General features: G+C 43.1%; 2 protein-coding genes and 1 non-coding gene across 13 annotated transcripts in view; 2 read left to right on the top strand and 1 right to left on the bottom strand.

Annotated features, from left to right (window-relative positions):
- Positions 1 to 6,461: 6,461 nt before the first annotated feature.
- Positions 6,462 to 14,039, bottom strand: pex2 (peroxisomal biogenesis factor 2). 3 transcript variants are annotated; one of them, XM_034573047.1, is made up of 3 exons: positions 13,966 to 13,986; positions 11,908 to 11,949; positions 6,462 to 8,069 (listed from the first exon to the last, which is right to left on the bottom strand). In XM_034573047.1, exons 1-3 carry the CDS (start codon positions 13,967 to 13,969, stop codon positions 7,099 to 7,101), a joined length of 1,017 nt encoding a protein of 338 aa, XP_034428938.1. In that variant the 5' UTR covers positions 13,970 to 13,986; the 3' UTR covers positions 6,462 to 7,098. The 3 variants fall into 3 exon arrangements, with proteins under 3 accessions (XP_034428938.1, XP_034428939.1, XP_034428941.1); XM_034573048.1 differs by lacking the exon at positions 11,908 to 11,949 and having other exon boundaries at positions 6,462 to 8,072; positions 13,966 to 14,039; XM_034573050.1 differs by lacking the exon at positions 11,908 to 11,949 and having other exon boundaries at positions 13,966 to 14,032.
- A 134-nt stretch (positions 14,040 to 14,173) lies between these two features.
- LOC117754232 (trichohyalin-like) overlaps positions 14,174 to 20,208 on the top strand; it is a 130,535-nt gene continuing 124,500 nt past the window's right edge. For 7 of the 9 annotated variants that reach the window (XR_004612369.1, XM_034573055.1, XM_034573057.1 and 4 more), the window contains exons 1-2: positions 14,174 to 14,680; positions 17,900 to 18,049. Coding sequence is in view for 8 of the 9 variants with exons in the window: in XM_034573055.1 (XP_034428946.1) it covers positions 14,462 to 14,680; positions 17,900 to 18,049 (369 nt within the window). In the remaining variant the exon portion in view is untranslated. The remainder of the gene's footprint in view (positions 14,681 to 17,899; positions 18,050 to 20,208) is intronic. The other 2 variants (XM_034573052.1, XM_034573056.1) reach the window with 2 other exon arrangements.
- On the top strand, positions 14,728 to 14,809 carry trnal-uag. The gene has a single exon. It is a non-coding gene; the product is annotated as a tRNA-Leu (tRNA).

Consider the following 20,208-nt stretch of genomic DNA (forward strand, 5'->3'; position numbering starts at 1 on the left):
ATGTCAGACAGAAGAAGGCACGGGCGGTATTTTCTATATTATGCCACACTACACTTGACCCTGCTCTAACAGGGTCAGTCATAGTATGCATATATATTAATTTGGTGGGTGCGACAGGAATATGAATGCATAACGTAGTTGACATGGTCCCCAGCTGGAACAATCCTCTTAACCCTGGCGTAATGCTCTCCATGTTAAGCTAAAGAACCACCCATGAATTGAAAAAAAAATATAGAAAATAGGACAAATTGGGGAACGTACATCGCCAGAGAAAACAAACTCCATCTTTGCAAAGTGTACAAGCTACACCACATTCTTATATAGTCTTTATAGACGGGAGGACTTTTGTATTATTGAGTTTCCGAACCCATGATGTACGACGGAACAACCTCATACTCCGAGTTTTCCTTTCTCCGTGTTTATCAGCTCGGAGGACTCGTGTAGCTCCAGTCACAACCGCGCGTTTGTGGGTTTTGAAGCTTCCGTTTGCACTGTACTCCGTGTTGACGCGAGCGGGCTAATGTGTGTACGTGCGCGTGCGTGTTTACTATTCTTTCCCGTGCGCGCGTGTCACCGTGCATCCGTTTGGACCGAGCAGGTTAATGCCGGTTGACACTGATCTGCTCGAGGAGTCGAGACTCGCAGCGAGGAACCTTCACACGCAGGTATCCATGGCAACCACAAAAATTATGTTTCTTCCTTCCTCTGGCAAGCTGGAGATTCCAAGATGCTGAAATGCACAAATACATTGTCATTACCCAGCAGCCTCATACTTAACAGGGTTAGGCTTTTTTTTCCTGCCTGCTGTTCTCATTGTTCGCTGTGTTGCCTACACATGTAATTTAGAAATTCCTCTTGTTACATTTTCCAGACAGAAACTCCATATTATACTTACGTACAGGCAGGGTTGATGCTTCCTTCTGTTGCCCACAAGAGGCTGATTTATTGAAAATTCCATCCAGGGTTATTATTATTACATCTCTGTTCTACATTCTTACACATTTTTTTTGTTCGCAACGTGTTTCTGAGATTTGTAAAATTAGATTAAGTCAATAAAATGGAGTAATTGTCATGCTGGAAGGACATTATCGAGTATTTGTGACACTTTACATGCGCTCCTGCTTGTATTTGGTTGCCTGTGTGGACTGAGGGCCGTGCAGTAGCAGTGATTGACATGTGATGGGGAATAAAGCTCTGTTCTTCTCCACCGTCTGCCTCTGTCGCTGCTGACAACTTCTGGTTGATTGCCCAATGATCAGAACCATATTTATGGAAATGAGTCTGTGGCTTCAGAAGCCAAAATATACAAGTAAATATCAATGCACGGTATTGTTTGTACAAAAAGGCGTAATAAAAATGTAATTAGGGAAACAAAAATGTAATTAGGGAAACAAAATAGAGACACAAAGACATTTTTACAGACTACAACTAACTTGCTCTTTATAAAACTGAATACAAACCCCTTTTTAACGTTTTTGATATTCTTATGATAATTTTAATAACCTTGAATACATTCACATTCACTGGTGCAACTTTTTGACAAGTTTATCAGAGTAACTTCAAATGTTTTGCACTCTACAGATGAAATATATTTTTCCAACAACCCTGTGCTTGACCGTATTGTACCGTTGGTGCACGAGTGCCCGAGACAACACATGCCTCTGTTTTCATCTCTTCGAGGGGAAGTAGGAATAAGCACATTGTGTCCCGCACGACATTCCTGAACAAGCAGAGGTTCAATCACATTTGCAGAAGTTATCAAAACTTTCAAAGAGCTCAGCTGGCGCCATAAGCCACAGGAAATTCACTGGGACATCTGGAGGGATGTGTGCAGATTATTGCTCATTTAGTCTGTTCTAGACATCAGTAGGGCGGCGGACTGAGATGGCCGAATGCACGCACAGACTGGAAGATGTGCACACACACACACAAACAAGGCTTTGGTCGATCTTACCCCAGGCTCACCGCGACGCACCTGCCTGTAATCCTCCCATGATGCCCTCGCTGCTCCTGACCCGGGCCTCGTCCAATCAAAGGACAGGTCAGGTAAAGTTTGCTTCCGTCAGTTTAGCCCCGCGTTAGAGTGCGGAGATGTGAAATATGAAATATGCTGACTGAACACGCTCGGCTTGGGGTTTTGATTTGAGTCCGTCTTTAATAACTTGCCACGTTTTATAACACTGCAATTTAATGTTCAGACTTTCGGGGCGTTCTTGAAAAAATGTGTTTCCTGAGGCTTCAGGGAAAAAAACATGATGGGATTTTCAGATCAGACAGTTTTATAATGTATGCAATAGAAAAATAGGTAGGTAGAATATTTAAAAACTGGATTAAGAACAGTACGTAATGTTAAAAATAATTTTAACGGTGGAAAATATGGACAAATATAGAGCATGACAAGATTTATAACATTGCCTGCATAAAAACATAATCGTGTATTTTCTTGATCTTTGTATTTATGTGGATCACAAAATATTCTGGGTCTTGGAAACAAAACAGAAAAGACCAGATTCCACATATTCCCAAGCCAGTGACGTTCCATCTTTCTCAAGTTGTGAAATTCAACCAGACAAAACCTCAGCACCATGATAAAAAGCCAGGAAATCAACTTCCTTATTTTAGGTGTGATTGATTGTCCCCCTGACCCGTTAGACTGAAGAGGTGGTTAAGAAGAGGAGGCAGACGAATATAATTGGGCCCGGTGGTATCCAAAGCCCGGCAGGTGTTGAAAGAACTCTCACAGCACCGGTACCTGCGGAGACTGCAGCCATGAACTCCAGCACACCTAGGGTTTTCCCTACCTTGGAGGAATTTTTGGGGTGTTTTGTGTTTGGCAGGGTCTTTTATTGAATAGATGAAATATGAGAGATGCTTGTAACTCCTATTGACATATTGGACGTGCCACAAGAAAAACACACACAGGTGTCAAAAATCCTCGGAGGTGTCAACAAATAACCGGCGCGTTTTTTTCTTTTTTGTGTGTTTACTTCGTGTTTTTTTTGGCATGGTAATAATGTCATTCGCTGCTTGAAAAGAGATAGTTGTTGGAAATATCTCCCATTTCAAAAGGGACGCATTTCCCCTTCCTCTTGAAAAGTAGCTAAAAGCTTTTGCGCCATTAGCACAAGGAGCGGAGATGGAATTTTGTTGCGGCGAGAGAGCCCAGGTGTTTGTGCTCTTTAATTTCATTAGAGATGCATCGGGCTTCCTGCGTCCTTCCAGCCATTTCAAATGAAGAGGTAAAAGCCAGGCCTGAGCTTAAATGAACATTCTTTCTCCGAGAAAAATATGCACGCACGAATCAAAGCTATTGTACTATCCTTATTAGCATCTGCAAGCCAAGGGCTCTGTTCCAATTAAAGAATACCACAGATGGACCATTCAACAAGCATGCACACAAACGAACCTACAATAGGTACAGTAAAGTACCCAGTATTACACGGCCCAGAAAAGAGCTTTTTACTTTAAAAACTATTTAATCAGGAAAATCAACGCCTCACATCAAAGGAATGGAGATGAGGGACAGGCGGATAAAGAGGCTCATCAAAGAAGGAGATCTAGTTAGGGATTCAACGCCCTAATTCCCTTTCTCTTAAAACCTTCGTCGGAGGGGGCACGGGGCCAATTTGCTCCCTAAATGGCTGCGTGTGAACGTGCAGATTGCTTTGCATAGCCGCTGGGAATCCGGGCTTCTTCCTCTTTTTCTTCTCCACACGGAACCTGTGAATTAGAAAAGATCCAAAGACAGATAGGCTTAGCGGAGCCTCAGCTACCTTCCTTAAGTCTGCAGCGCCCTTCCAACTTCCAACTAATTCAATCCATGGGCCTAACTCAATTAATAGACTTTAATGCACCGTTTCTTCTTTATCTGCTCCCTTTCCTGGGGATTGGGGGACCTGGGGTTGTGCAGTAATATCTGCAAAAGGGTTTGGATTGTGAGTGTCTGAATGTTAAGACGACGTCCCAGTGGCGTTGAGGTCGATCATGTATGCATTCCTACAGTCTGTGTTCAGCAGTAGTTCATATGAGTCACACCCAGAAACAATGTGTTATTAACCACCCAGCCAAATTTGAATGATTAAAAAAAATACGAAGAAATCCTAAACTAAACGTGTGAAATGTTCGGGGAGCTAAAACCACAGCTGACCCTTTTCATACGGTCTGGTGTTTTGGTCTTTGCCAGGGATCGACTGGCAAAACGAACCTAAGGGGAGGGACATTGTCAGTTCCCCTCACCATTCACAAGAAACATGGGTAAAGGGTTATCTGGATCCTCAGCTCTTAATCAGTGTGGCCCTTCCCAAAGCCAATGCACCTTCTTCTTCATCTCATCATTCTTACCGGATTCGAATATGGAGAAAAATCTGAAAAATCTTTTTATTAAGGGAAGATGCATTCACAAGACAAAGTCGTAGTGTTACTGTCGGCTGTAGTAACTTGTGGTCGAGCCATGACGCTAATGAACTAGTTTCTATAATATTAGGGTATTGAGGAAGGGCTTTAATAAGTGTGGCTCCAGTACGTCATCGGGCCATGATGTCTCACTGAAATCTAGATATATCAACTGGTCCCACAAAACTGGGTTGTGTTAATGGTAAAATCCTAGAGATGTAATAATTGCTCTGTAACTTGCTCTACTTTAGTTTTTCTCCTTTTTCCTCTCTCACGTCTCAGGTGGACACGATGAGTGAAGACACCGAGGGTGATTTAAGGGAGGCTGCAGAGTAGGAGCTCTCTCTCCATCATATAGCACAATTTCTGTTGTTGCAATTTTGTTGTTTCCTTTAGAGTTAGGGATCTGGTATAGTCCAGTTTCGTTTTTAGTTAGTTTCTCACTCATAGGGGGACAGTTTCAGGATCTGACGGCCCACTGCAGGGTTGGATCCAACTTTTCAACTTTTTGGCCAGGCCTCTACAGTCCCAGAGTTTAATTTAATGGCATTTTGAGCCAAGGGAAATTGTGAGATTGAGGCCGTAACATACTTCCTGCTATTATGAATATTTTTCCACATTAAATGGCCCTTAATACAACTATGCTGGATTTAACAAACACGGTTGAATTTACTAGTTATGTTGAATTCATTTAACACAGTTATGTTGAATTTACTAGTTCTTTTTTTTATGTTTTTTTTTCTAACAAGCAAAATCTATTTATTAACAAATCTCTAAATTCCTCCTTAACCTGACGTTGTGGGACTCATCTTTACATTAATGTAATGTAGAGCATAACATATTGACATCCAGTCTTCCCCGTCTCACCCTTTATATGCATTGTATTGGCATCATTCGTCAAAATGTCCTTGATGTGAGAGAGCTCAGAGTATCAATGTGATGAGCTTTATGTTTTTTACATAATGTCAAACCAATCATCCAAGATTGTAACACCCCCCCCCCCAAGGTGTACATTTTATTTATTATTTTATTTTTAAATCAGCGAAAATGTGTATGTATGTGTAAGATACAATTAATCAATTTTGGACTTGCATTACCACCAAGGCCGTACAGTATTTCCTAGCACATGTATACTCTGCAGACCTGCACAAGTTGGAGGAGAAATACAGATCACAACGGTCAGCCGCACCGGTCCAACTACCCAGCATGTTCTTCAGGGCATTCGTGCAACCTAATGAGGACAAATATTTCATGCTTTATCCCCTCCGCTCAACAGAAACATTAACCTCATCTGAGTGCGAATGCGTGTATACGTCTCTCTGAGCCAGTAGATCTGAGACCAGCCCTCCGCGATAGGCTTTCTATCACGCCTGCAGTTCCGATTGATCGTCTCAGCAATCAGCAATTAAGCCCTAGTGATGAGAGCAGGGGAGAGGGGGTGAGGAGAGGAGGAGAGGTGGGAGGTAAGCCTCCACCCCCCCTCCTCCCTGGACTCCCCCCCCCCCTGAAACACCACCCACCCCTCACTCTTCTCTTGTCAGCCCAGGAAAGGCTTCACTCAGCTGGGGTGCGTTTGGCCTGGGGCTGGGCTCACTGGTGGAGGTTAACTCCAGCATAAATAAGCATCTTTGGACTCATTACAGGGATTAGAGAGTAATTCGCCTGCGAGGAAGGAGACGACTGCCAGGGTTTTGGTACAGTTTACTACAGTCTTATAGGGGCGAGGGCCCTGGAGATTACAGAGGGAGAGAGATGGAAAGGCAGCAAAAGAGAGAAAGGCCAAGGGAAAAGAGAGGCTGGCTGTCAAGTCTGTGCATGTGTGTATGTGTGTGTGAGTCAATCCAAGCCCCCGGCTGCCCCCTTGATCTTGAGCATGTTGGGGTGCTGTGAAAATGGATAATGGGAGTTAGAACGACCGGGCCTGTCGAGAGAGAAGTGTGCTGATTGTTATAACTTTCCCTCATCTTTCTCCCCTTCACTTAACTAAATAAACACCCAAGAGGTGGCACTCTATCAATTTTAATGATGTTGAAATACAATTTAGGCACAAAATACACAACAAATGCTAATTTGGCAATGATGAGAGGCATCAGAAATTCCTCCCATTATTTATTCAGCTGACTTTCTGCATTTTTCATCAGAACAAATATTCCCATTTCAACAAACACACACACACACACACACACACACACACTCACACAGAGCCAATTTGGAGCATAAATCAACACGTTCGCTCATCAAATATATGCTCTGTGTGGTTCTCTGTAGTCTGTCCAGTGCAGCAAAGACAAATAGTTCTGTCCAAAGTCCGGCTGGAGAAACAGAAGGGCCAGAGGATTGTCAATATATGCACGCATGCATTAAACATAGCAGGTCGATGTGTGTTCAGGACGGCACAGACATCATAAAGACTGAAGTCCAGTCATAAACTCATCCACGACGACCTTGTGAATCTTTAAAAAAAAAAAAAGAAGAGGGCTGCTGATAGATTAGGCGCAGCAAAATCCTTTTCTTCATGTTTTTAATATAGTTCTGTTCAGTGATAAATTAACCAAAATATTGTTAACATTAAGATTTTAAGATTATTCTGCAATAGGTAATTGAGACTGTTCCCTGAATTAAGTTTGGATAGCTATGAAATTATAAAACCCAATTTTTTATTTCTGTTTCACTGATGCAATTTTAAAAAATAAACTCTTCTCCGTATCATCGCCTGCCAATCACCTCCTCCTCCATCCTGACCGGCTCCGGTTGCCCGGCCTCTGCACCACATTTGGGACAGGTGAGGCAAGCGTCTGCAATGCTGTGGCTTTTGATGCAGTAGTAGCAGAAGACATGCCGGCAACCCACTGTATGAGGCATCGTGGGCCACTCTCCGCACAGGCCACACTCCTTCCACACCCCTTGCTCTTCCTTCTCTCCCTCCCCAGTGGCCCTTTCTCCCCCAAAAACAAGTGAAGACACCGTTGCCTTCAGTTTCCCCGTATTGATCAGTGGCAACAGGAAGATGAGGAACTCAGCGAAGCCGTGCCACATCAGCTCCCGGTTCATGTACTGGTAGTCTATGTCCCGGTGCACACTGGCCTTGCTGAAAACCGCCTGAGCTCCCGTGATCCTTTCAGCCAGGACAGGATGGCGACCTTTCCTCAGGAACACAAGGAAGTTGAGGAGACCTGCAAGCTGGGCAATACTAGAAACAAGTGTCAGGCAAGTACGGACCCAACCATTGTCTCCTCCAGGCCCTCCTGAAGTCAAACCCAAACACAGCAGCAGGCTATGGGAACGGTCCTGGAGCCAGCGGGGGCCGGCGGTGAGCAGGGCCAGACCCAACTTCTGCCTGCTGGACAGAGGACTGTAACGGGGGGAGGAGGACAGAGTGCTGTGGTAGTGCAGGCTGAGTAAAGACTGGCCCACGGTGGTGCTGCTGGAATAGAGTGTGAACCTCCACACGAGCAGATGGAGCAGAGCCCTCAGTTCAGGCTCCAGAGGCGTGAGCAGGCCGGGGCGGCAGTTCTGGAAGCACTGGGAGAACTGGGTCCATACCAGCTGCTCGAGGGCAGAGTCGAGCTCGAGGGCATCCAGCTGAGTGATGCGCAGCACTGGGGTCTGCGGCTCGGCATCAGTTTCTGGAGCAGAGCTTCCAGCTGTCCTTTCCTGGTTGTCCCCGTTTTCCAAACCTGCTGGAAAAATACAGGACAAAGAGGTTTTTTTCAGGTGACTGTAATTTTGCAGTTTATATATCGAGCACAAAGACAAAGACTTTTCTCGAAAACTGCCAATAGTAAAATACTAAAATGTCTGATGACCTTATTAAATAACTTAAAATATAAGTAAAGCCATACTCGATCTATTGAAGTTATGAACAAAATAAACACAGGGGCAGAACTATTAAGAGGACAGCTCGGTTGTTGGGAGGAATGAGGCCCCTCAGGGTGAGGCCCATCCTGTTAGGAGGGTTATTTTTTCTTTATACATAGGAACGGAAATCACTTTTCACATGTAAAACCCGTCCTTAATGCAACCTTTGAGCGGCGCAATGCAGAGGAGCAGGGGGTCTTAGACACACACACACACACACACACACACACACAGACACACAGACACACACACACACACACACGAGGAGAAGCCCAGGGGCTCTTGGTGCCTGCTCCCTCTGGAGATAGGGGTGTGTGTACAAATCACATCACTAGGGATTAGGCTAACGGCACAGTCTCTGGTACACCGTAAACATCTGCCAAATGTGGAACAATTTTCTTCCCCCCAGAGTCGCCTCCATATGGGATCTCGCCATTGTGACGACGGGACCACTGCGCCTCAACTGCTCACAGTTCCCCCTGGTTTTATCTGGCCTTTTCCTCAAATGAAACGCTTTAAGGAGTGGAAGACTAACTAACACAAGGGAGAGGCAGAGCAATAGGGCCACAGAGAGGCCCCTTTTCTGACAGTGGCTTGTGTGTCTCGCTGAACAGGATTTGTCACGAGGCTTTAAAAGAGATTTCAGCTGGGTAAATATGGCAGTTTTGACTGAAAGCGAAGGGGATGATGGTCACTTTAGACATATCTCGAGGAGGTAGGGGAAAAAAATAACATTCTAATATATATGGTGGCAACGCTTGGGTTTATTGCGGTGCGCGGAACCATCTGTGCATTCATGATGTTTCAATAGAGCACCGTCCAAATAAGTTAGAATTAGCAAATGAATGAAAAAAAGGGTGAATTCACTCTGAAGTAAGCAGGTGTGACAAATTCATTGAGCTGCATTTGAAATGCTGCCATGTTTAGTGACTAGAACCTCGCCTGTGATGGAAGTAGAGTTTGGATTTTTTTTTTCTTTTTCAAATAAGACGGAGGTAGACTGCATGTGTACGCTCACCAACAAACAGGCTCCATTTGTTTAGCGTAATCTAAAAGTTTTTCCTTGATGGGAGAATATGTGCAGATTATGTGCCTTTGTGTGTGTATGTGTGTGTGTGTATGTGTGACTCTATGTATGTCAAGTGTAGCCTTGATCTATGCAGAGCTCTAATACGGAGCTAAGTTAATCTATCAGTCCATAGTTATACACACACACACACACACGCGCACACACACACACACACACACACACACACACGCAGGTGGTGGAAATCCCCGTCACAGCAGCAGCCCTCTCGGGAAAGTGAACCCGACCGGGTCCAATATTCTTTTCAAAGCCTTTTATCGAGCAGTTTACAAGTTATGAATGAATATGTTTTATTTGGGCAAACACGGTATTGACAGCCACCTATCAATAGTAATGTGACTATTGTCAAGGGTCTGTCAATATTAATGTAATTATGATGTAGAGGGATCAGAGGGATGCCGGAGTCGGGGGCCAAGTAACATCTCCTGCCCACTGCCATATCAATAGCTGGGATTGCTATTGACAGCTTCCCTTCAGACTTGCAGCACTTGGCAAATATATAACAAGCAGACACTTCAGTCAATGCCGGGCTGCCTATAAAAATTAAGCATTTGAATTTACAGGGCTTTTACCGTGGACAGCTGGAAATCCATGTTTCTTATGTAATAGTCAAAAGTCACAGTCAATGCCGGTGTTTACAGAGTACTGACACGGTGTGTGTTAGAGGGCAGCCAGCACGGCATTTGCACACAAAAAGTATACAGAGATACAAGCAGACGGGCGCTTTCTCTGATGTATTCACACACACACACACACACACACACACACACACACACACACACACACACACACACACACACACACACACACACACACACACACACACACACACACACACACACACACACACACACACACACACACACACACACCTGATGTGATATATCAACTTCATAACTCTCTCATGGGTCAGCCAAACAACCGACCCGGAGACAAAATGCCCTCTCTTGGCGAGTCGGCAGCTGACAACGAACAGAGGCAGGAGGCAAGTTAGAAGAGTTCACTGGAAATCAACAGAAAAATCACCTAAAAAGTCTGAGGTGTCGCTTTTTCTGACAGAGCTGTGTAGAATGCTTTACAAAAACATCTTCCATGGAATATTAAAGGGTATTATGATTCAGGTCAGATGAGTGTTTTCTCTCTCTCCCTCTCTCCCCTTGTTACTTTAGCCTGTGCATCTTGTTCAGACAAAGATAGCACACTGACTCAAGGCTGACTGCCATAGCTTACAGAGTACAACAACAACAACAACAGCAGCAGCAGCAACAATACCCAATCTAACAGGGAACACAGTGTAACATTGCTTCAAGGCAAATGGGGGCCATGACCAGTGTGAGGAGGGAGAGATGAGGCAACAAAAGTGTACAGAGCATCAGACTGAAGCCTTCCAGCTGCGCCTGGTCCTCTGAAAACTAGACAACGGGCTGTAATGACAGCTACCCAACAGGAAGATGGATCGACGGAGAGACAGAAAAAGAAGACTGACGCTTCAGACAACGTGTCGTGAACAACCCCAGCTGGGAGCTCTGAGCTACTGTCTACTGACACAGTGAAGAAAAGGAACTGGGGGCAAAGATAGCTGAGGAGAGGGGGGGAAAAAATGAGGGAGGGGAAAAACAGATAAGCGCAAACCTCTCCCTAGGAGCTGACCTTCAGACTGACGGTCACAATAAAAGGAGGAGGGAACATTCCTGAAGCAGACACGTCTCAGCCATACGGAGGTGCGGGCACCCAGGGAAAAGCCTGTAGACAGAGGAAGACTGCACTTTTTTTTCTTGACCTTGGCTTTGGTGTCTAGGGATGGGATGAGGCTGTTTAGGGCAGGGGACTAAAGACTGGGGGATGCAGGAAAGGTGGAGCATCTCTGGGGGATTGCATTTAGCTTTCTCTGCCGCAGACAAATGCTCTGAAGCCGCTCACAAGGCTATCATTCCTCTCCAGTTGGAAACTGTGTGGCCAAATGTCTCGATTTAGCTCCTGGCGCGGTGTAGTGCACAAATTCCTGAGCACTTAGCTATGGTTGTTAGCATAATATATTTTCAGAAATAATGCATAAACGTTCACTTGGCTTTCTATGATGCTTGTAGCGAGAAATAGGCAATGCATTGGCAACGCATGCTGAATTACAACTTTACATTTTCTTCTCTTGCTCATGTAAATTAATTTGTGTAAAAGCCGTGGTGGATAAAGCTTATTTCTCTGAGCAGTCCAGTCTCATTTTTTCCCCCCTCTCTCTCTCCCGCCCCCTCACTTTATTGCCCTTCTTTCGCCTGGAACGAGCGCGAGCCTATTAGCCAAGGCCTGCTAATGTCCTCACTATGAAAACGGATGAGAATGTCAGATTTAGAACTTTTAAGACAGTGATGTCATACAGCAGACCACAGGCATTACAGGGACGCTAAGATTACCCAGGCGGTAACCAGACTAATTGTTATGAGTCTGTTTCATGAAAAATGAATGTGTGCAAATGCACAGAGGGGTCTTCAGGCAGTGTGTGCGTGTATCTGTGTGTGTGTGTGTGTGTGTCACACACTAATGCGTTATCAAGGCTCTCCTCTCTCTCTAATCACCAAAGACTCCTCCAAGCCATGGGGTAAGGGCCAAGTTAATGCCTGAACACACAAAAAAATACACATCCGTTAGAGCAGCACATCTGACACAGGAAAAAAATGTGCTCTGCTTAATCTGGTTTTCTCAGAAGGTAAATTATTTAAGAGAATTAATTGATTTCATGAGTATGAAGGTTGACTATGCTAAGGCTGTATGAGTAATAAGTACTGGGGTTTGCAAAAAAACAACTTAAAAAGTCATGAAACATTTAGAGGGCAGAGAAGCACAATGAATGTAGAGGAAACAGCGGAACTAATAAATGAGAGAACCGAAGTTGTGTCTTTCTTAGGAGTCAATGAGGAAGCGCTGGGGCCTCACCTCATGCAAATAAAATGTGTTATCCTGAGGAATATTTGATCAGCACATCTCTTTGCTTTACTTTATGCATGAATAACGGAGTTGTTAATAAAAGAGGGAACATTTTGTCTGTTTTTTAATCTGTGCAGCAATTAAAATGTATTCAGAAGTGACAAAACTTCTAAACTGGCAGCTGCTTTTTTTGGTCTACTGTAAAGTTTATGAGAATGTGGAGGCCACTGCACGATGGAGGATTTTAAGAATTTGCTGTGAAGGTCAAATCCCCAAATGTTAATTTTGTGACTTCCTCTTTTATGTGTATCTCTGAATCGGTTCGGTTAACTGGACTGTTGCTGTCCAGCCCCAATGACATGACGTGTTTTGTTTGATTTAAATTTGGAAGTTCAATGCGTTGATTTCCTGTAACAAAGAAATGAGTAACCCTCTGCGAATGTTCTGCTACAATGCAAATATGGAAAAAAAGATACTGTTATACTAGAGAGAACTGAATTATCACAATTAATTTGCAGTGTGGGTGTTCCCACCTTGTCTGTATGTCTACCAGTTCCTATCATTGTGGTACTTTATTAACCTGGCAAGTAGAACTAAAATGAAAAGGAAACCAAGAGGGAAAATAATGTGATGACACATTCGATAATTAATTATTGGTCACTTATGATTACATTTCTATGTTTCTTAACATTTTAAATTGAATACCCTTGACACCATCAGTCAGAAAACATAAAACCATTACTTATAGCCCTATGGTGGAATTGTTTCCAAGTTTACAGATAACCCTGCTGCCTTTATCACTCGCCTTCATGTGGAAACTGTATAAAATGACCCTATGACCCCTGAGTAAGATCACAGCCCAATCTAACTTCAATGACTCCCCTTAAAAAAAAAAAAAAAACTCATTACACTAAGTGTTTAGCGTCAGAGGCAAAAAACTATACTTCAATTTCGTGCAATCAGACGCTCTACGTTCTCTTCATAATGCATTGTCTCTTAGTTTATTTCCCCACCCCCCAGCTCGTGCCAATCAGTCTTTAACAACAACAAAACCCAAATCTGCTCCATTTTGATAATAAGGCAAGAGCATTATGTGATAATCACAGCGGGGGGATTAGGTTTTTGGTGGAGTACGTGAGGGCAGCGCAGTCAATGCCACTGGAAGAGAGCGATATAACCGAGAGGCTGATAAGAGGAGAGCAGTGATGATTGGGATGAAAGAAATGAGGTGAGTCGTCACTTGGAAATCAATGAGATCAACTTCGCCTTGAATCTCAGTGCAAGGAGGGTTTTTTGATCCATGGCGCTGATTATTTAGGGGGAATAATGGAAGTATGTGCAAGGGAGGAGAACACACTTTAAGAGGGGAAACACACACAGTCACAGCTTTGCCATCAAAGTAGCAGCTGGTAGATATATATATATATATACTTAAGACTCACAGCAGTGGGTCGTTTAAGCCACACACACACACACGCACGCACACGCACAATAATCCAGTTGATTTTAGATGCACACGTGTAGAAAAACGGGAGTAAACATGGAAGTAGAAACGCAACACATGAGCGAGGAGGCGAACACCAGCCTTTAAATCGTTTAAACGAAGCAGACGTGTCGCTTCTCGGCTTCCTGTGTGAAAACAGGGGTATTAAATGAATGAATACAGACTTGGCTGCTTTTTTTAAACAACACAGCTCGTACATATTTACCCATTTCTCTCCAGAAGAAGGCAGAGACACACCAGCGCTTCCCGGATGCAACGAAAACAAAACAGCACTTCCGGGTTGTCAAACGCAAACCCCGCCTCGCATGGAGAAGTGACCAATGGTGCGCCGGAACGTCGGGATTACGAGGCGCCGTGGACCGGATCGACCAATGGGATCGCGTGGTGCAAACGCAGCGGCAAAGTGCAGGAATGAACGCCGGGGAGAAAACACGTTGACAGTCCGTTGTGGAAACGGCTCCTAGAGACCGAGCAGCAGGTGGAGTCACGGCAACTCACAGAAAACAACACAGTTCATGTCATGCACGCACTCAAAATGGCAGAAACCCACCGTGCACAGGCTGCAGCCCAATAATGAAGCACAGAGCTGAGGTTTAAACCAGAGAGCAGTGGTACACAGCGTTAGCTTGTTAGCCTGCTAGCGTTGACAGGCCAGCTGCAGGGACTCTACTCGAAGCAATGTCGGGGAGTTGTGTGCGAGCATGAGCCAAAAGCCGGAGTCAGGGGCAGCCCGGTGGAAGCGGTGGGGACACGGGGGTGATGGTTCGAGCCTCCCCTGTGGAGAGGCACCAGCCCCCCGGAGTCCTGCGACCGGGACGAGCGACGTGAAGCAGCTCCTGAGCGAGTTCAGGGGACTTCACGAGCAGAGGCTCGAGTGGCTGCAGCTGGACACCGGCTGCACACCGGAGGAGCTGCTGCAGGTGAGACGCCAGAAACAAATTCAGACCTTGTGGAGGTAGACGTGCACGGTAGCGTGGCCGAGCGGTCTAAGGCGCTGGATTTAGGCTCCAGTCTCTCTGGAGGCGTGGGTTCGAATCCCACCGCTGCCATTATGGCCATTTACACAGAAGATTACATGTTATACTGGTCATGAACTAACTTTGGACCGTGTAGCATCTTGTCACACTTGTTTGTACCATCAAAGTAAACATAGAAGCCTTGAACTTATATAGCAGCTTTTCTCTTTAAGGCCGAATTCATGCTTCTTCGCTGTAGCCTACGCGTAGACGACTATCCTAGCAGCATATTTCCGGCTGACTCGCCGCCATTTTGCAATTGAGTTAAAGAAACGAACGGGGACGATGTCTTTCTTTTCTTCGTTGCAGTTTTTAAAAAAAAGTAGTAATTGCTCTTCAACATCTCTCAGCGCCAACTCCAACACGACCCGCTCTGCTAGTAACGTATCAAACTGGACCCCTGACATCCTGAAACAGACGATCGGGATCATTTTCCAGCTCCTTGATCAGAAATAAAATCCTCCTTGTTCTTGTTGGGTTTTCAGGATTGGATGGACCCAATGTTTTCTTTTTCTTTTTTCAAGAAGTGAAAAGACTACGAAATCATCTTAACTGCTCAACTCCATTTTATCTCTTACTTTGAATTTTTGGATCAAATAAAATAATAAAATCCATCGGACTCAGTTTGTCTGCGTGATGATTTTTTATTGGACGATGATTTAAAAAAAATGCATCCGAAAAAGAAGGACTTGGTGTTCAAAGACCTTAACACTGAAATCGAACCACAGTTCATTTAACAGGGGAAACTCTGCAGCCTTCAGCGGATCCTGGCTTGTGTTCATGGTTCCAGTCAATAGCATAAATTACAGTTGTTAAAAAAAGAAATATTGAGGACCCCATTCAGACCCAAAGTCTCTTCAGGATGTTGTCTTCTACCGACATCAGTTGCCATTAAGTTATCATCCATCCAATACAAATCAAAGAGCATCCTGCTCACCGTGACTCGGACATCAGGAGATGACCTCTGTCGTGTCAGACAAATGACAGTAGGAAGCACAGGGGTGCTTTCATAAAGCCGCAGCACTTGTAACAGGTGGCAAATTGCATTATGTCTCCATCTGAGCGGCAGAGATCGGGAACACAAATCCACCCTCATATTTAAAAAAGAGAGGTTTCTAATCATCAGGATTGTCATGTGACATCATTTAGGCGCTGGATGTAGCCTGTGTGAGCTGAGCTTTGCATCAAAGCAAGTGTAACAAGGTTTCGGAGATGGGTTTCGGTTAGCCGGCCCCAGTTGAGGGCCTGCCTAACAAGGTTATGTGTTTCGAACCCAGGAGCTCCCAGGTCCGAAAAAGGTTGATGTGCACAGTTAATCAGAAAGCTTGTCCATTGAAAAAGAAGTGGCCATACATCCATGAACCCACTGCAGGTTTCATGATGTTAATCCATACATGCTGTTTTTCTTATGAGCTATGGCAGTTGCCAAAAAATATTCATTTTAGAATATTATGGCTCCATTTTAATCTTCATACCTTAAGATATATTCCATTCAACCCTAGAATGTGATCTTAGACACTGTCACATCTACCATCTTTGTAAAATGACTCTCCCTGAAGCTATACAACAGTGTGAAATTATGCGTCAGGGGATTGTATAAACTGCTTGTTGACTTTTTTAGTTTGAGGGGACAGCTACTTGTGAACACAGATGCTCCTCCAAGGCAAAAGAAACTTAAGTTGCTCTCTCCTTTAACAGAGCTGAAATAATTGTATGTGTTGGCAACTGCAATGGAACAAGTGCACAAGCAGGTTTATGGCTTGGGTTTGGTTTTGGAAAGTAAAAATATGTTTTCAGTTTGAAAACCATCTCAATACAATACCCCAGCCCAAAGTAAATCTTTTTTTTTTTCAGCAAACAACAAACATGGATAGATAATTAACCATGTGTATGTAGAACGAGTTAAAACTGACCACAGTAGACATTAAAGCTGGTGTAAGTGTTATGTAAAAGTATGGTTAACTGTTAGATCAGCAGTGGATCTTTCCACCCCCACCACAGTAACAGCTAGCTGTCTTCAGATGTGTGTGTTTTTTTCCCTAAGTAAGAGAATCACAACCTTTCCAGTGGGACTATTGACTCCCCATCCATTGAATCTCCCTTTTAAATTAGAGTCTTCATCTCAGTGGGAATACCCTAAAGACACAAGGGTTAGATACAGCTAAATAAAACATACATTTTCAGATTCTGTTTTCCTGATTGTCTCGGGAGCTCTAATGTTTCCCCTGTGAGGCCCTGCTCTTTCACTTGTGTGTCTGTCAAAGTGATACATGACATCACTTTGAGTTATGATGAAGCTTGGGGAAAATTATGTATTAATTTCAAAAACAGAGATTTGGCAGGTGAGAGTATAACATTATGATATACTGTCTCTGCATCTCAGCCTCATGTAACGATGTTGATACTGAAATAAATTCCCAATAAAGGGATTTATTGCATATTTTTATTTAGTTATTGCACAGTGAGCAATTTAGTGGGTGAATTATGGGTTCATTGTTTGATTTCAACACTGTAGACGCAGATCTGTGTCCCTACCCACACTTGATTATTTACTCCTTAACCAACTAGTTTAGTTGCCTAAGCATAACTATAAATTGGTGTATTGTGATCTATTTGCAATCAGTGGATATTATAGGAAAAATTCTAAAAACTTTGTCACTGAGCATTTTACAGACATGTTTCCTATTACTACTGTTGATGAAAAGTACAATTAGTTTCCACTCAAAGCATGTTAAACTAGAATGTTAAAGAAAGTGACAAAAAAGTCTACAGCTGCCCGTTTGTCCAGATCCACACCAAAAATTAAATGGTTTATTTCTTGGCCCATGTCCATCCTTACGATTTTTGCGTAATCCTTGTGACAAAAAAACCAAACAACAACCAACACACAAACAGACAGTGGTGAAATCGTAATCTTCTTCTCCTGCAAACCTATTTGGCCAGTCAGTAGCCCTTATGTTTGACTGCTATTTGTGATGCACAGATTACGTGTAAACGATGGATTTTGTTTGCCATTCATTTGTGAGTCTTGTAGAAAAGAAAACCTTCTTGGTTCTGCTGTCACCTTGTTAAAATGCAGTAAATAAACCACATTTTGAACCTGCTGTGCTGTTGTTCCTTCAGAAGAAAGAGGACCTCCTGCAGACTTACGTGAATGACCTCACAGACCAGAACCAGGTGCTGGTTCAGACCATTGAGGAACTGCAGATGGAAGCTGACCACAACCTTTCTAAATCGGTGATGAAGCTGTGCACCTCTGATGCTATATTTGATGTAAGATTTTCAAAATATTTTTTATTTCCTTTCAACTTAACAAGGTAGTAAGTCCAAATACATCAGCATTTTTTTCCTTTGATATTCTTGTATTTTATACAAATTTTGAGAAATCTTTATGGTATTTATTTCCTTAACAGATTTTTGTTTCATCAAGAAAAAGACTAATGTCGAAGGGTTTCAATACATGAAGAGGTGTAGAATATATCTAGAGGGATATTACACAGAATATTATTGTACATGCCTGTAACATTAATTGAAAAACATTTTGAGTGGTTGTAAAAACACAAGTTTGGAGATATTGTGATTGTGATTGTGACAGTTTATTCTGAGGCACGCCCATGGCTCTCATTGCGTGTGCTAGAACATAAATATTTTAGTACATTAATTAATTATAAGCTCTAGAAAAAGTAAAAGACAAATCAGGGTAATTTGTCCATGTGCTTGTTTTTATGTTAGCAACATGGATGCAAAACCAACTTTTTTCCTCCAGCATATACACAAATAAATGTACATACATATCACCTTCCTGTTTAACCAGGGACATTTATTTGGTCTTATCCAATAAGTAAAGACGCAAATGTCAATAGAATGAAATGTGTACTCATAAACACTATAGACAACCATCACCTAACATGAGCACAACAGTAATAAGAATGAATTCAAAAGACAGAAACCGAGAGAGAGAAAAAAAATAAAGAATAACAGCTCTTTGCTTTTTTCCCCCATTGTGCAGAACCATCGTCTCCAGGATGCTTTGTTTGTGTGCACTACTCGAGGCCAAGGTCCCTTTGACTTCACAGAATCCAATCATCTGAGATCACACTGAATATGGTTAACAGTAAATTCAAGGAAAATTTATTGTTAAGACAGAATAATATCATTTCATAGAATTATGGCTAAAGTTAGGACAAGCACGGAGTCATGCTAGAAGTTTCTGTATAAAAGAATAAAGGCAAAAAAAGTTTGTTTTTATTGAGACCTGGTGTTTAAGATAGAGTGAACTCTTAAGGATAAGCTGCGTGTAAACTGAAAAAAAGGAGTTGAGCAGAGAAGGGCCTCTATAATTATATTCTAAGCTTGTGGCCCCAACCGTTTTCTGGAGGAAACTACAAATTAGCATTCATTCTGAATGGACTGGAGGTGGAAAGCCGTGTGCAAAAAAAACATGCTCCAACAAAGTGTTTTTCCTTTACCTTTCTTAATTCATTTTTTTCCCAAGTTTGCATCAGCGCAAAGCAGGAATATAAAGACATCATCACCACTTGATGTAGTGACCTTAAGGTATTGTTCCATTTCAGTTATGGCCAATATTCACTCTTTTGACTTGGTTTTGCACACAGAAAAGTAATTATGGTCCTTTTATACACCAAAGTACTTGTCTGCTATTATGGAGAAGGTCAGGGGGCCAGCTTTGTGTGCTCTCTTTACTGGTCACAAAGGTCACTGCAAAGCATGTCCATTTTTTATTAATTTTATTGGTATTGGCATTGCTTCAGCAACAAAAAAAATACCAGCATCGCCACAGCCTCTCTTCCATAGGGCTTTCTCAGATGTCTTTACTGAATAGGCTGTACAATATTAATGTTTCTTGCAAACTATAGCACAATACATCTTTAGTGAATGGTGAAAATGGCCAAGACCTTTATTAGCTTTCAGATGTGTTAAAAGCAATGCAATTTTAGACTCTGTGCCAATTTGTTTTGCTCTTTTGTAGATTAAAAAATTACACATAAAGGGGAAATAGGTGAAGGAAAGTTTGTAAAACTGATTGTTCGTGACAACAACAGTTTCTTTTGACAGCTGAAGACAAACGACGAGAGGGAACATAATAGTTTGCAGCCCTGCCACTGTCTTCCGGGCTTTCGAATCTCCATTTTCACCCTCCTTGAATGACTTTGTGTGTTTTCGGAGCCCCGATTGGTAAACAAATACAAACAAATGGACTGCCTCACTCAACAGTCTATTAGGGCAGTTGGGGACAACATTGTGTTTCTGCTCCGATGTCCATAATGTGAAATCCAATCAAATGAAGAGCATTTAGAGCTACTTATGGCCCGTTCCACCATGTAAACGATGCAGTGAGCTCTGTAATGGGAGCTTGGGCTCACGTCTGATTGAATCGTAGTGTATGGCCTTGTTGATGCACAATGGGGATG

This window comes from Hippoglossus hippoglossus, chromosome 20 (genome assembly GCF_009819705.1).
Source record: "Hippoglossus hippoglossus isolate fHipHip1 chromosome 20, fHipHip1.pri, whole genome shotgun sequence".
Classification (NCBI taxonomy): Eukaryota; Metazoa; Chordata; class Actinopteri; order Pleuronectiformes; family Pleuronectidae; genus Hippoglossus; species Hippoglossus hippoglossus.

What these genes read in the sequence shown, in the direction of transcription:
- pex2 (XM_034573047.1), bottom strand. An exon ending in ATGGCTTGGAGGAGTCTTTG is followed by an intron (nt 8,070 to 11,907) that starts GTGATTAGAGAG and finishes TTTTTCCAGCAG; the next exon opens with GTTTGGAAAACGGGGACAAC.